This window comes from Anas platyrhynchos, chromosome 1 (assembly GCF_047663525.1).
Source record: "Anas platyrhynchos isolate ZD024472 breed Pekin duck chromosome 1, IASCAAS_PekinDuck_T2T, whole genome shotgun sequence".
In the NCBI taxonomy this organism is placed as follows: Eukaryota; Metazoa; Chordata; class Aves; order Anseriformes; family Anatidae; genus Anas; species Anas platyrhynchos.
In genome coordinates this window covers 28,907,948-28,923,258 of record NC_092587.1, presented here as the reverse complement: position 1 = coordinate 28,923,258, position 15,311 = coordinate 28,907,948, and the positions used below count along the sequence as shown (strand labels likewise).

Below are 15,311 nucleotides of genomic sequence, written 5' to 3'. Positions count from 1 at the left end.
AAAAAAAGAGGGACGAATCAAGAAGCCAGAAGTTGGCCAAAATCCATTATTTGCTGGGTCTTCTATGTTTTAAAGCTGGGAAGTTGCCAAAAGGGACAGAAAGTATCTGTACAGACACAGTTAAACTTACCTTAAAGACCACATGCTCCAAGACTGACTGAGTTTTGTACAGGGGAAAAGGCTAAAGTAAGCAAACCACATGGACAGAGAAAAGCACTTACAGAGGACAGGAAAGCAGGAAGAAAGAAAAGAGGTGAGAAATGGCGAAACAGCAGGAAAACATAAAGACTGAAAAGGGAATATGAAAAGGGTGAAGAAGAAAACACACAAATCTCACAGCCAGTACAATCAGTTTGTGCATTTAAAACACAAACTGGTGAAACACAAATGTGTAATATCCTATTTTAGATAGTGAAAGAGAGAGAAATGGGTGAAGGACAGAAGGGAATCAAAAACTAAAAGTGAAGACTACCTAGGAGATCAAGAATTGAAGCTAAGAACAGTAAAAAGAATGGAACAAGCTAAAACATCTAATACACTCCTGAAGAATAGGAAGAGCCATGCAGAGACACCCAGCTAGCTCTGACCAAGCTCAGATACTACTAATTCAAACCAGACATAGCTCTGACATGATTCTATTGCTCCAGGGACGACATTCGTGGTGTTTTGCTATGCTAAACAGCTTTGTTGTCCTTTTTGTTTAAAGGCAGCTGTGAAACATCAAACATGGTATTGCTTTGCATTAGCCCCGCAGCTTTCATAATGCTGCAGTATTAATGACAGGTTCTAACACTATAGCAGACTCAAATCTCTCGTTTAATTTAGGTGCAGTTTTATCAAATTTACCACTATTGACTGAACACCAAATCTTGTAGCCTTTGACACAAGTGGATAACTACTCAACTTGACATTTTAAATGGAAAAGGAACAAGCAGTCAATTCAAGTATTTCATAAGACTAGTAAGAGAAACAGAGAGATCAAGCCGAGATGAAAAAAAATACTCCTTCCTTCTTATTATTGCAGTTTCAGTCCCACATAGGTTCATGAAAATATAGCATCCCAAAAATGTAAGCTTTTTTTTTTTTAAGGTGATTTAGAGATTATAATAATCAGGAACAACTTTTGGAGACAAATCTAGTATTGAAGTAAATGTTTGGATATTTTTGAATAATACATTTTACAACTCACTAGATTTTTCCAGAAAACAAAAACTTGAGAGGAGCAGAAGAAGGATATAATAAATAAATAAATGAATATAATTCTATGAAATTAATTAATTTGTTGTTAAGAACTATGTCCTGTAAATCAGAACATGAGAATAGAAAATGAAATCTGCTGGTTGGTCAGAAGTACCTCCAGACATGGGTTCAGAGTGTACATATTATAGCAATACAGTTAGAACCGACTGTTTCTAAAGCAAAATAATGATAAAGAGAAGCATTAACCACTAAAGAATGCAAGTGATTGTGAATCTGCTCATCAGTGGAGTGTGTTTATAGAGCTATCTGCACAAAAACAGTTATTCCAATAAAGTTATGTATATTTAACATCAGCTAAACATAAAATAACTGTAATTAAAAGTATTACTGATATAACAGTTTCTGTCCTCAGTACATACAGAGAAGTTGTATATGTATAGACAAGGAATCAGAAAGAAATTATGACAGATTTTTAATAAATACAAAATAAATTGCTTACCTCTTGGTATCTAGCAACACCACCATTAACTGCTGCATCAATGACCCCATTTAGACACATTGTGAGAGGGTTAATGTTTTGCATCTGTCGAGTTTGACACTGACTGATCAATGTTCTCAGCTGTAGGTTCTTATTTTCTAAAACTTCAATGGCATTCTCAAGGGGACTCATTTCCACCTGAAAAAGAAGTGAGGAAAAATTCCAAACACACTTAATCTTCAGTTAAAAGATTAAATAAATTAAAGGTAATTTTTGTTGATTTCTAAACCTGAAAACAACATTATTCTATGTTCTAGTGTGTTGGGGCTGAAAAAGTTCTTTCTCATCTGGCCAACGCTATAAAACATACGAACAGGGAGAACTAATTTTATCAAGTAATCAAGGACTAAAGCAAACAATGCTCTCTAATAGATTTATTGTCTGACACTGGGAGAATGCTCAGCACCTGCTACAAAATGCATACACATCAACATCTAGTTAAACTGCTGGGACTTGGGGCTATTTTTGGACTGTCCTTGTTAACTTTACCTAATCTGGGGTGAGATCAGTGCACTGGGTTTAAGTGACAAGGTTTTGGTAGTGGGGGACTGGCTGCAGGGCTGGCTGGCCTCTGTGAGCAGAGCCCAGCAGCTGCACCATGTTAGACAAGGGCCAGTTTCAGCCAGCTCCAAAGGGATCCACCACTATCCAGAGCTGAGCCAATAAGCAATGTTATTTGCTTCTCTGTGAGAGCAGATTAGAGAAAGGGAAAAAACTGCTGCACAACAGCAGCTGGGAGAATGAGGAGTAAGAACCAACCCTGCAGCCCCCAAGCTCAGTGCAGCAGGAGGGCAGGAGGTGCTCCAGGCACGCAGCAGCAGTTCCCCTGCGGTCTGTGGAGAGGCCCCTGGTGGAGCAGGCTGTCCCCCTGCAGCCCATGGGTCCCCCATGGAGCAGATCTCCACGCTGCAGCCCCCCCATGGGTGGAGGAGCCCCCGGTGGAGCAGGTGGCTGTGGCCTGGAGGAGGCTGCGGCCCATGGAGAGCCCCCGCAGGAGCAGGCCCCGGGCCGGAGCTGCAGCCCGTGGAGAGGAGCCCGCGCAGGAGCAGGGGGTCTGGGGGATGCTGATGCCCATGGGGGACCCGTGCTGGAGCAGTTTGCTCCTGGGGGATGGATCCCATGGTACAGAGCCATGTGGGAGCAGTGCTTGAAGAGCTGCTGCCTGTGGGCAGCCCCCGCAGGCTCAGTTTGGGAAGGACGGCATCCCATGGGAGGGACCCAGGGAGGGAGCAGGGGCAGAGAGGGACCATGAAGGAGCAGTGGAGACGAAGCGTCAGGGACTGACCGCAGCCCCCATTCCCTGTTCCCCTGTGCCACATGGGGAGAGGACATAGAGGAGGGTGGACAGGGGGAAAGGTTGTGGCTTTTTATTTATTTATTTATTTTTGTTTTTTGTTTCTCACTGTTCTAGTTTGTTAGTAATGGGTAATAAATTTTATTAATCTCCCTATGCTGACTCTGTTTTGAATGTGATTATTATTGTTGAGCAATCTGCCTGTCCTTATTTTAACCCTTGAGCCCTTTTCATTTTATTTTCTCCCCCTTTCCCTTTGAGGAGGGGGAGTGAGAGAACAGCTGTGGTGGAGCTCAGCTGCCCACCCCATTAAAAACACTACAGTCAGAGTGCTTCACCTTGCTTAGGGGCACAGACCGGAGTTTAAGTTTGGGTGAGTTAGTTCACACACCCAATGGAAAGCCAACAGCTAGACATTATGGATGAGGAGTGTGAATGCAGGCTTTGAGATAAGATGATAATCAAGTTACAGTCAAAGGCAGTCACTGAACAGAATGTGCCTGTCCTCTCAAGAGCATGAGGAAGCCTTACTCTTGGCATGAACTGCAGGAAAAGCAAAAAGCAGAGAGATGGGAAGAATAAAGGCCTGCAGTTGCTGTAATTTACCAAAAAATACAAGCACAGATCTAAATCATAGTCCACTACACGCCTAGTAAAAATTATTAGAGTCAACTGTAGGAAATAGTGATTATAATGGTAACACAGTAACTAACTGAGGTGGTTCTTCTATTTTTCATTTTCTATGTAGTAATCAGATTGGGGTCGTATTAACCTAGGAAGGACTTAGTAGGAATCAACTAACAAAATTTCTCACGTCACACACAGTTTTTTGATTTTTACTAATTTCCATTTTTGGTTTTCTACAGAAGAGTATCAGGACGGAGAACAGATAATGTTTTGTTACTATTATAAAAGAAAAACACAATAGATTTTTAGAGAAAATCTGTTGTAAAACAGTATTCCTACATTTAATGGAATTATTGTATAACTGGCTTTGATGGGAAGGAAAGCAGTTGCAGATGTTATATTCCCTGGTTCGACAACTGACCAATTATTTAGAGATCTTTGTATTAGGAGCACTCCTCAGAATGCATATGAAAAGTATTTAAGGATTTTCTAAGAAATAAAACAAGGAATTAAAAGAAATTACAGTGTGTCAGTAACAGATTGCTACTTTAGAACCTTTTCCTGCAAGTCCTGCGTAGGCATGCTTCTGTGCCCATGCTGAGCACTGGTAACTTCCACAGAGCTGCAGGCAGACACAGAGATATACCCACACGGAATTTATTACAGTACAGGAACTTGGAAAATGCTTGCTTTTCAAGAATACTGGAAGATATGTTAAGCTACAGATATTCTAAGTCGTAAACGTTATGTCATGATGAGTTTTAAGAAAGAAATTTGCTAACATTATATGTTGCCTTTTGTCTGTGTTCTGACTCCCCATTACTGTTCACAACTCCTTATTTCCTCAACTGTTTAAAATGAATCCTGAGGGTGGTTCTTATTAGTACATTAAAGGGCAAGAGAAACTGGACAATGCAAATTATTTAATACTTTGTAAATAGTTTTGTTGTAGCTAGCTTGAAAACTTCCAAAAGAAGTTAGATCTGGGTAATTAATCTTCCAGTACTTTTCAAATAACATATAGATAAGGAAGTAAACCAACACAACACATATTGCTGTCAGTCTCATACTCACTACTTCACGTTTTTCCACTTCAAACCAACGGGAGATTCCAGGTAAACTCTGCACCAAGATCAGTGTGGTTCTCTCCACCCATAGGCTCTACAATATGAAAAATCAATTTATGCCCCTAATTTGTCTCTAGAATTTTCTTAATTATTCACACTTTTATTCGTGAGTATCTCCATCTAAGAAACAGTATACATAAAAATAAAAAAGTATTAGCTTCCAAGTATATACTGAAATGTCCATCCTAGAAGCCTGACTTCCACTTTTCTCCTTATTTTCTAGGATTTGCTACTATGCAGTAATTTCTGCTGGTTCTGCACTCTTAAACAAGGTACTATTTTACATTATATATTGTTCCCTCACCTCCAAAAGTCACTCACAACTAAATTAGCATTTTGATATTTCCTTTCTGAGATAACAAGCGAGAACAGGGAGAGTTCAGAGGCAGAACAGCTTACACCAGCTCTCCTCTGTGAAGTCTATTTTGAGATTCCAAAACGCATGGCCAATGTGGTACTCAAATACTATTAAACACTTAGAGCAAGAGGTTTTTAAAATGACAAATTGCCTGAAGTCAGAGTAATGGTTAACTCACAGTATAGCTCTTACACAAAATATATACAAGCCGTAAAATTAAATTAAAACCCTAAGCTTTAATTAGAGGACAACACAGATTTAATTTAGCTAATTTATTACTCTTGAAGTTCTTTTCTCTAACTTTCTAAGAGCATTATTATGGGATAATTCTCTTTGTTTGTTTGAATATCAGAATATGTTCCCATGTGGGGATGTAATCATTTCTAGAGGATCAAAAGTGAAATTACACCAAAAATTGCAAGATGAATTTCCAGTTGATATGTTACTTAGGAGGAACAGAAGTCATTTACATATTAGGGAAGGAACTATTGCGCTTCCCTGAGACAAGCTGTAAGTTCAGATGCAGTTTTTAGTTTTGATGTCACAGGAACAGAACATTATGCTTTAGCTTAGTCAAAACTGTCTTTCCCTTGCTCTAGGGAGAGATAATTTTTGGTAATTCACAGATAACCATTCTTAGTGACAGTTTCCCATCTGCCTTATCAACTTCTCTGGAGGCTTCTCCGCTCTCTCCAGTTGCGCTTTCACTATATCAGTGATGCAAAAACAAACAGGTATTTTTTGCTCTCTCATTGTCATATTGAAAAAAAAGACATTTAATCTCCCATATACTTATCACATTATTTTAATTAAAATGAGTAGTGAAACAGTCATATTTGACCTGCCGTATCCTCTAGAGAATTTGTTAGAACACACTCAGTTCAATAACAAAACTGTAGTTGATATTACAAATAAATCATTAGGTTTAGTAGTTCATGAAGGTGCGTAGTACTTTACCTTGAATTCATTCTCTTTGTCCTTGGTCCCTTTGTGAAATGGCCTGTCATATCGGAATCGCCAGATGTGATTTACTTTGTAAAAGCTCTTGATGTTATCTGGAATGCCATCTCTCTGCAGGACTTCCTGGTTTTCTGGGATTGGTGTCACAGCGTAGATCTGCAAGTCTGTATGTAAAGAGTTAAGGCTATCCCACCTCATTGAAATTAGCAAAGCACAATGACTCCTGAAGCAAGACAGAATAAAAAACTATTTTGAAAGTCTGTATCATTAAATGCTTCTAGACTATTGATAATTTGGGAGAGGAACTTGAGAGATTTTTGATGACATGTGGTTTCTTTTTTTAACCCAAAATAGTGTTACATGCATGTTTTACATGTACAGGGAATAAAGGGATTTAATTAAATATATTCAGTACACAATGTTGTGCTAACATTATGGTGTATTGTAAGAACATAAATTACTGTACCTTGAAATCTGAGAGTGTTATACTAGTATTTTTGGTTAAAGTAGGAATCTTAATTATCTGCCAATGAATTTTTAATGAAAACCAACAATTACACAAAAATAAATCCAAACATAATAGAGCCTTTGGGACAAATTGCACGGGAATTCTCACCTACCATTTCCTTCAGTGTGGCACATTGTGACTGAAATTGGCTATAGGTGTACCTACATTTTTTGAAAGCATGAAAGACAACTGCAGAGTATGGATTTGTGATTATGCGGATACACTGTGCTTCTGCCTGAAAGATGGTCTCATCTGGCTGATTAGCATGTTGCATAGCAATGGCATGTGGGAACTCATTCAACATTCGCTGCTGGAAGGCCTCCAGCCTTTCATAGTCATGTCCTCGGCAAACAAATTCCTTATTCTGAGCAGAATAAGAAAAAAAAAAGAAAAGAAAAGAAAAAAAGAGCAAATTATGCAAAAATAAATGGGTATCATTAGATAGATCCAAACACAATTTTAAATACAGTCTAAGGGCAATTCTTACATCATTTTAAGAAGGAAAAAATAAGAAAGAAGGCAAGGATGAAAATAAGAAATCTGAAAAGAGCAGGGCAGTTAAAAGAAGAAGGAAATTCTACCATGTAAAGAATGTTTTATTCAGAAGTCTGGAAAAATGAAATGATTATACTTAAATCTTCAATAAAAAGTTGAAGGGAAAAATTGTTCTTATTGGATTAAAGTGCATAGCTAACCTAAAATATGAAATGGTATAAAATATGTAACAAAAATACAGTGCAACAGACAGTTAAGACAATGAAATAAGCTGAAAGTCGTTTCCATGAGGAACTAGGGAACCCCATTTCTTTTAACCTGGATGCTCACCATGAAGCTGCACCATTATTTTCTTGCGACTGTACAACATGAATACAGATATAATGTGAGTCCCACATTAAACAAGAGATGTCTGGATATGAAGTACGCACTGGAACTAGTTCCCAACTGGGTTGGTGATGAGGGCTTGCTGTCTCCGGACAAATCTTTTTTGGTTTGATTTTGCTCGTAGACGTGTTTGAAATAAGGAAATATCTTAACTTTTTTTTAAAAAAACACTGTTAAGTGAACTTCATTTTAAAATCTATGTTAGAAAATTCTAAAAAGTAATTACTAAAGTTTACTTGAAGCAGATTTAGATAGAAACAGTATTTGTCATTATTGTGCCTTTACAAGAGAGAGGAAGCATTGAATTCTGAGATCCTAGACTTTAATGGGAACACTATACAAAGCAATAGTGTTAATGTGCACCTACAAATTAAAATTTGAGAGCTTTATTCTGAAGCTTTATTCTTTATTCCTTCTACAGAAAAAAATAGCCAGACTGCTTAAAAGGGTTATAAACTACTTTCCCACAAAAACATTAAATCAAATTTAGTTAAGTTTTGAGGTGTTCCTTGTTGGTGCAGCAAGCATAAATCTGTTCTTTAGGAGTGCGATGTACGTATGAATTGGAAAACACATAAATACTTCATGTGCAGATGCATAAACATTGGAGGCCTTACAGGTCTGAAAATGCTGCATCCTTGTGCAGACTTTTTCCAGTACTTTCACTTTATTGGTTGACACATTTTTAGGAACACAAGCATTCTGTCGTTTCTAATTAACATTTTCAAATTGGTTTATCCATAAGATATACACAGATGACTGTCAGACAATAAAAAAATTACGTGCCCATCAGACTATTTTTGAGCATTGCTTTTAATGGGGGCTTTCATGCTATATTTACAATTTGGAATTAGTGACTTTCCCTGCCACCAAGGCAAAGAAAAAATAGGCTTTTAGGCCTCCACCACACAGAGGAGGTTCCTTCATTGCTTATTTGAATTACCATAGGAAGAGGAGCTTGGATTACGACTGCAGCGGCTCCATGAATAAGATGGATTCTGTTCTCTTCCCAAGGTGACAGTCAACACAGCTAAACCACTGCAGACTGTGGAAGAGGGGAACAGAATAACAGGAATAGCATTTCCAAGGGCACTTCAGTAACTTCAGAATCTAAGATTAATGTTCGAGAGTAACTTTATGTATCTTGTCAGCTTTAGTACACTCCTAATCAATGAAACTCAGCATGTTGAATTTTTAACTCATTTTAAAAAAATGGAGATTGGGAATGTAATTACTTAGATGCTAAATTACTGATTGTCCATCTGTCAAGCGATATCTCTCTTTTGATAGCCACCTTCTGAGCAGCCACCAGAATAAAACTAACAGAACAGTGGGAACAAGCTACAGTGAAAAGAAGATGGTGGTCTGTGGAATAATACAGGTGGATGGATTGCAATACAAACAAGAATCTTAAGCCTACGTGGGACTCTGAAAGCCTAGCATTTGTCTTTCTGTTAGACAGGATCATTTCTCACCCCTGAAAACATGAGGATTTTCATTAATTAACACAGAAAATTCCCTATTTCTCATGGGAAAAGAACTCATATATGGTATAATCAAATTCTCAGGTAGGGAAAGTGATTATGACTGACAGCATAAATCCCAGAATTACTCCATTCTGTTTATTTTCTATTCACTTACTCTCAAGAAGAATGGAAACTTTTTCCCATAAAATCCAACTCTGAAAAATTCTGGCTCCAAGCGCTGTTGATCCATAATTTTATCATACAAAGATGCTTCCATCATCTGGTTGAGATTGAGAAGAAATGCAATTAGTTCTTTGAAAACATATCTTTTCCTTAAACTGTCAAAAATACAAGGTGTTTTAGCACATTGCTCTGAATCACTGGAATTGCATTGCATCTCTAGCAAGAGGAAGAAGAACTACAAGTCTCTGAATGTATTAGATTGAATATTTATATTTTCTAGAGACCTGAAAACTTCCAAGAACTAAACCCCTGCTTTTAACTGTGAAGTACTTATATTAAAAGGGTAAAAGATTAATAACAAAATGTATATCTCTTTAATGAAAAGCTGAAGTAATAGAAACACGAAATACAATTTGAAACATGGCCTAGCAATCTGCTAATTATTCAAACACGTGGCAGTAATGTGGTCAGTTTGGAGAGAAAAGCGTGATTTCTGTGGAACCATATTCCACATGACTGCATTCAAATCATACCAGATTCCAATGATTTAAGTGTCTGATGTGAGTTCCTTGATGAATCTCACAATAGCAATTACATTTTTTATTTTATTTTTACTTGAATTTTATACTGTTTTAATTTTACTCAAAACACTGGCAAAAAGTGATCTTTATGTCAAAGTTCCTGTTTTTCTAATGATTTTCTCCTGTTTTCAGCAAAACATTCTCAGTTCATAATCTTTTTTATACTGTGAAAAAAACAGTATTATCCCAATTTTAGGTAATGTAGATACATATTTGATGTGTATATGATACCAGTAGCTGCTAAGATTACACTGGCATGAGAAATCCCTACCCCTCCTTTTTGGGTTAACACATAGGTGGCAGATATAGTAAAGGATATTAACAAATTCAAATACAGAACACATCACGTGCAGTTAAACATCTATAAATATTTTATTCACATGATGATAGTCTGTTTTTGCTTACAGGATTCTGCCATTGGGATATCTAAGTATGGAGTAAGCAGATCACAAGCAGTATTGCTACATAGCCCTGTGTTGAGATTTTTGTATCATGTCATTAAGTAGCTCTGGATTAAAGTCAGTCCCAGCAGCAAGCATACCACATGTACACAAAGTTTTAAAAGGAAACTAATATATAAAATTGAATCCATCAAAAACAGACATGAAAAGGGAAGACCAGATTATCTTCAAAATACCACAGCAGAAAGAATGAGCATACAAAGCTCTAAAAATGACAGAGAAAGAAGGAAGACTGTCAGAAAAGATTTCTTTTGGCTTTATGATATTAAGCAGATCACATTTTTATACAATAAACCTATTTGTAAAGTTGCATGTTGCTTGCTGCAAACTGTTTCCAATTACAACTCCAAAGACATGTCACTGCTCCTAGCAAAGGACTGCATAAACAGAACATTCCCTGGATAAACCATACAAAATAAGTGAAACTGAATTAGTAGATACAGTATTTTTGCATAGGCATACACACAAAGGGGGTGCTGTAGAGGTACAAACATTGCAAGACCTCTTATTTTTCCATTTTTCTTCAAAAAGCTTACACTCCTTGTTATAATCTTTGTTAGAGAAAACAAATAAAAGCTAAAAACAAAAAAAAAGATATTTTCACAACTAACTGAAAGGCCACTCAGTGGCAAACTTAGTTTTTTAAGTAATATTTTATATCCCTAATTAAAAAAGCTTTTTGATCTGTGACTGTTGAAAAGTTCTCGGGTACGTTACCCTCATCTTGCTGAGGTTTCTGTAGTCATAGTAGCTCTCATACTGTTCAGCAATTTTTCTGCATAAGATAATGCCATTTTCCCAACACTGCAAGCAAGTAAAAGACATTCAGTAATTTCACAGCAACTGTTTTATTCATGAGTTATTAGCGAAGCCCGTTCTTTCTACACTAAGTCAGACTTCAAGTAACTGAATATAATTTAACATAGTGTTCATTAGACATACAGATAGCTGCTGAGTAATAGTGAGGAATTCTTTGAAGGATCTATGTAGAGACTTACTTAATTTATGAGTCTTAGGGAGCAATCGCTGCACAAGATATAGGTCACTGTAAGAGTGATGCCTGTCTCTTTTGAGATATGATGCAACAGAGTAAGATTTTCACATTTTAAAAGTGTGTTTTTCTTAACATAACCTAATTAATTTTTGTAGTCTGGAAAATACTTCATTGTACCATATAATTTAAACTACAAACTGATTACTGAATTTTCTGAAAAAAAATCTAATTAGCATAGGTTTGATTACATTTACAATGCTTACCTGGATATTATACTAGCTATGCCAAATTGCAATGAATTGCCTGTTTATCACTGAGACAAATCATCACACAAAGGATATATAAAATATTAGATTACAGGATAATCATTCTTGCTTAATTCATAAGATTTCTCAGAGATAACAATGAACTGTGACTCCCCTACTCCAAAATTCCCTTCTAGAGATTCTGCAATTGCTGTTCTATAAAATATAACATGATTTAGTAGGTGCAAACATAGTCCTTATAATCCAGACCCCTGAATGTTATTCCTCACTTGGTCACTGAGTGAATTGCATAAGCTTCCTTCATTATATGGCTTGTTTTCATCACCTTCAAAATGGGGAGAAATTATACCATCTTTTATAAAGTGCTTTGACACAAAGAGAACTGCTACACAAGTGCAAATTATGCTCACATATAAGTGTGGGAGATTTCTAGGATACAAACACAGGATTAGAAGGAACCTACTGTGTCGCTAAGTAACTGCTTAATCAGGCAATAACAAACACTTCCCCTGTATATGAGAAAAGGCAGCAGCACTGGAAGTAATGCCATAAAGTGAATTAACTATCTTTTCCAGATCCATTAAGTACAATAGGTCTATTTTACCTTTCCCCTATCAAAGTTTTGTATGATGGTCAGATGAAGATATTCTTTACGTTGCCACTCTGTTTGCATGGGGTAGTTGAGAAATTCTCTCAGTGGCCGGTCAGACCACTCCAACAGCTCATCGTACAGCAAGAGCGTGTAGGCAGCCTCTGGAAGACAAATTACACCACAGCACATGTGAGCACCAGACAAATAAAACAGACAGAGAAAGTAAACAGAAATGTGAATACTCTTACTGAGATGCATCTTTTTAATGGATAACCATTTTATTTCAAGTAATAAACCAATTGTAGTGCTAGTTTTGGATGGCTACTATCCACAGCTATAAAAATTTCATCTGACAATTTTCAAACACTAAGTAAAGTGGAGTCTCTGGGACTGTTTTACTGAAATCTGACAATATAAAGGAAACAGGGAAATTAAGAAACAATTTCCCGCTTAGCCTTAGACTTTCCTTCTGCTAAGGAGAAGCTCTCAATGGTTCTGCTGTCTGAACAAGAGAACTCAGGCTGGAGGATGAGGAACATCAAGAAAGAGGAAAGAAGATAGATAGGGCTATGGATACAGTCCAAAAGAGATCAGGGTTGAGAGGGAAATGGAGAAAGAAGTTTTCTTAACAGTCTTCCCTCTTTCTATAATTGAAATAAATTCCTCAGAGCTGAGCCTTAACACTATACCATAGGAAAAAAAGAAATGCACACAAAATTTCCCCCCCCCCTTTTTTTTTTCAGTTTTGTATGAATCAAACTTATCATTGCTCTCCAGTATCAGAAGAGAACTGTGAAATAATCTTTAGATCATGTTTAGTAGATCATGTTATCAGGTAAAAACATTACTTTTTTTTTTTTTTTTAACCTTGCTTTAAGGAATTCCTCAGAAACAAACACTAAGAGAAACTCCCCAGTGCAGTCAGACTTTGGCCAAGTACAAAATGCCAGAATTAATACTGGTTATGACAATTCAATTTGGCTAACTATGTATATGCATTATTGTTTCTGAATTAGCATTCAATCTGTTTTCCAGCCAGAGGACTATTTTGCATTATTCTGTACAAAGATGGGCCATGTTCTGAAGACATTCTGTGCTGGAGGAAAAAGTTGTTGACAGGATTTTTTTTTTATTGCAGGTTTTATATGTTGGGTAGGCAAACTTGCCCCAGACAACTATATTCTGCTTCTGACTCTGCCATGTAAGTTCCTGAAAGATTTCAACCAAACTATACAGAGATTGTTTTCTAACAGTAGTGTTCCTCTTAGATGTTCAACTTAAAAAACCCTGGATGAAAAAACATCACTGCAGCAGATGTTATGGCTTTGAATCCAAGTGTTGTAAAATGCTAAGTATGGTGCAAAATGATGCTGTATTGCATACACGGGGGGACCAGTTGAACTTGCACAGACAGTCTCGATTTTGGTATCACACTGCTTTCAGATTGCTAGACCAGTAACGTACTTTTATCCTAGTTGTTTCAAGCTACAATTTGGTAGTCAAAATATGCTTCATGTTTACATAACAATTAAAAAAAATCCATAAAGTTGATAATAAAGTATTCAAAATTCAAAGAAAGCAAAATAGCAGATCACAAACAGAAGTCAGTAGAGCTCACTATGATCCTTTCTTTCTAACTTGTCATGTAAGTCCTTAGATTTTAGATTTTTCTCAGCCATACCAGTATTTTCTGTTGTTTGTTTGTATGAAGTTATCATAAATGTATATAGAAGGTATCTAAAATAGGAATGACTATACTGGACAAAAGGTCTGAAGGGTCCCTCTACCCAGCATCCTATCTGTGGCAGAGGCCAGTATAACAAATTGGTACAGATTCGGTGCAGAAGTCTGTAACTATTGGCTGTGCCCCAAAACAGTAAGAAGAGAGAAACAGGGTTTATATGCATTGTGGGAAATTCAATTTATACAAGAAAGATTCAAAAACCCTAAACATTTCTAAGATGGATGTTACATCTCATTACACTTGTCAGGTGACTGAAGGGACACACATGGATCCAGCTCATTTATGTGCTTCAGCCTTGACAGAGTTAAATTTATAGCTGTAACTGAGTGCTTGGTAAAGAGAGGTTTACAGGGAGATCTTTTATGATAAGAAAAAAAAAAAAAAGGGACTTTTTCACAGAGAATTATTAGAAAAAGTCCCATAAATTATACTGCAAAAGAAGAGAAGAATTATTTTAAGGGCAAGCTGGCTTCATCCCTAGATGAAGAAATGGTGAGAAAACTATGCAGTACCAAACTAATGGTACGTGCAGTAATGCTGCCGAAGTGGAATAATTCTTTTCCTATTCCCATGTACTTGAATTCAGACAATTTACAAAATGTTTCTGTGTTGTTGCAGATTGATAAGGCAAGGATAAGGTAATGGATTACATAAATCTGTTTTCTAGCGGAAAGACTGTCCCTACCCCTATGTCATGGGTGTGAGCCAATCCTTCCTTAAGTTTCCCTCAGAAGAAAAATCTTAGTCATGGAATCTACTATGGCAAAGAATGCTAAAATCACATGTGTTAATAATAGATACACAGGAAATATAACTAAGTCCTGGAGTTACACTGTGAGCAATTTCAGATAGCAATGGATGGCAAAACAATAATAAAATACATGCTGAAGGCAAACTGGACACAGGTTAGCAGCCAATGTGCAAAGGGAATTCAGCATTGCTTGAAGAGTTACTAACATCTGTTATGTAAAATCAGGAAATTAATAGTTTGTCAGAAAAGCCAGTGTGGACAAAGACACTGCTTGATAAACAAAATTCTTACTGCCAGGTCACATGAGGAAATGAAAATCCTCTTGTTAATACACCCTGCTATTTAGTTTAGATTTTAAACCCATGAACTGCAAAGGGATGGTAGAAATTCCAAGCTGAGGATCTTTCCTGTGGATTTTAGAAAAGCATAAGGAAATCCACAGTGGCAGTAGGTACCTGTAGCCTGTTTACTAGTGCCCCCACCAGCCAACTAATCTGCTTTTAAGAATGAAAAAAAGAATCTGCAGAGATTCTGAACAAACGCTGTTGCAATTGCAATCACTGGGGAATGGCTAGAGGTACTATAAGGTCAGTTGAACATTTTGGCAAAGACTATTTAGTTTAAAGAGACACTGATTTTATCCACTCCAGCTATCCTTGATAGCATGCAGTCACCCAAATGAAGTACCCCTTTTGCAGTATAAACAACAACTGTGCACATTATCTTTTTATTTCTTCATTTAAATGGTAATGGCCTGCCCTGCTGCTAAATTGGCACTG

General features: G+C 36.9%; 1 protein-coding gene across 5 annotated transcripts in view; it reads right to left on the bottom strand.

Annotated features, from left to right (window-relative positions):
* The window catches only part of DOCK4 (dedicator of cytokinesis 4), a 247,477-nt gene that overhangs the window by 18,558 nt on the left and 213,608 nt on the right, over positions 1–15,311 (bottom strand). For all 5 annotated transcript variants that reach the window (XM_038185208.2, XM_038185199.2, XM_038185205.2 and 2 more), the window contains 7 exons: positions 12,050–12,198; positions 10,903–10,989; positions 9,136–9,240; positions 6,835–6,976; positions 6,102–6,268; positions 4,734–4,820; positions 1,700–1,876 (listed from right to left, as the gene is read on the bottom strand). In XM_038185208.2, coding sequence (XP_038041136.1) covers positions 1,700–1,876; positions 4,734–4,820; positions 6,102–6,268; positions 6,835–6,976; positions 9,136–9,240; positions 10,903–10,989; positions 12,050–12,198 — 914 coding nt within the window. The remainder of the gene's footprint in view (positions 1–1,699; positions 1,877–4,733; positions 4,821–6,101; positions 6,269–6,834; positions 6,977–9,135; positions 9,241–10,902; positions 10,990–12,049; positions 12,199–15,311) is intronic.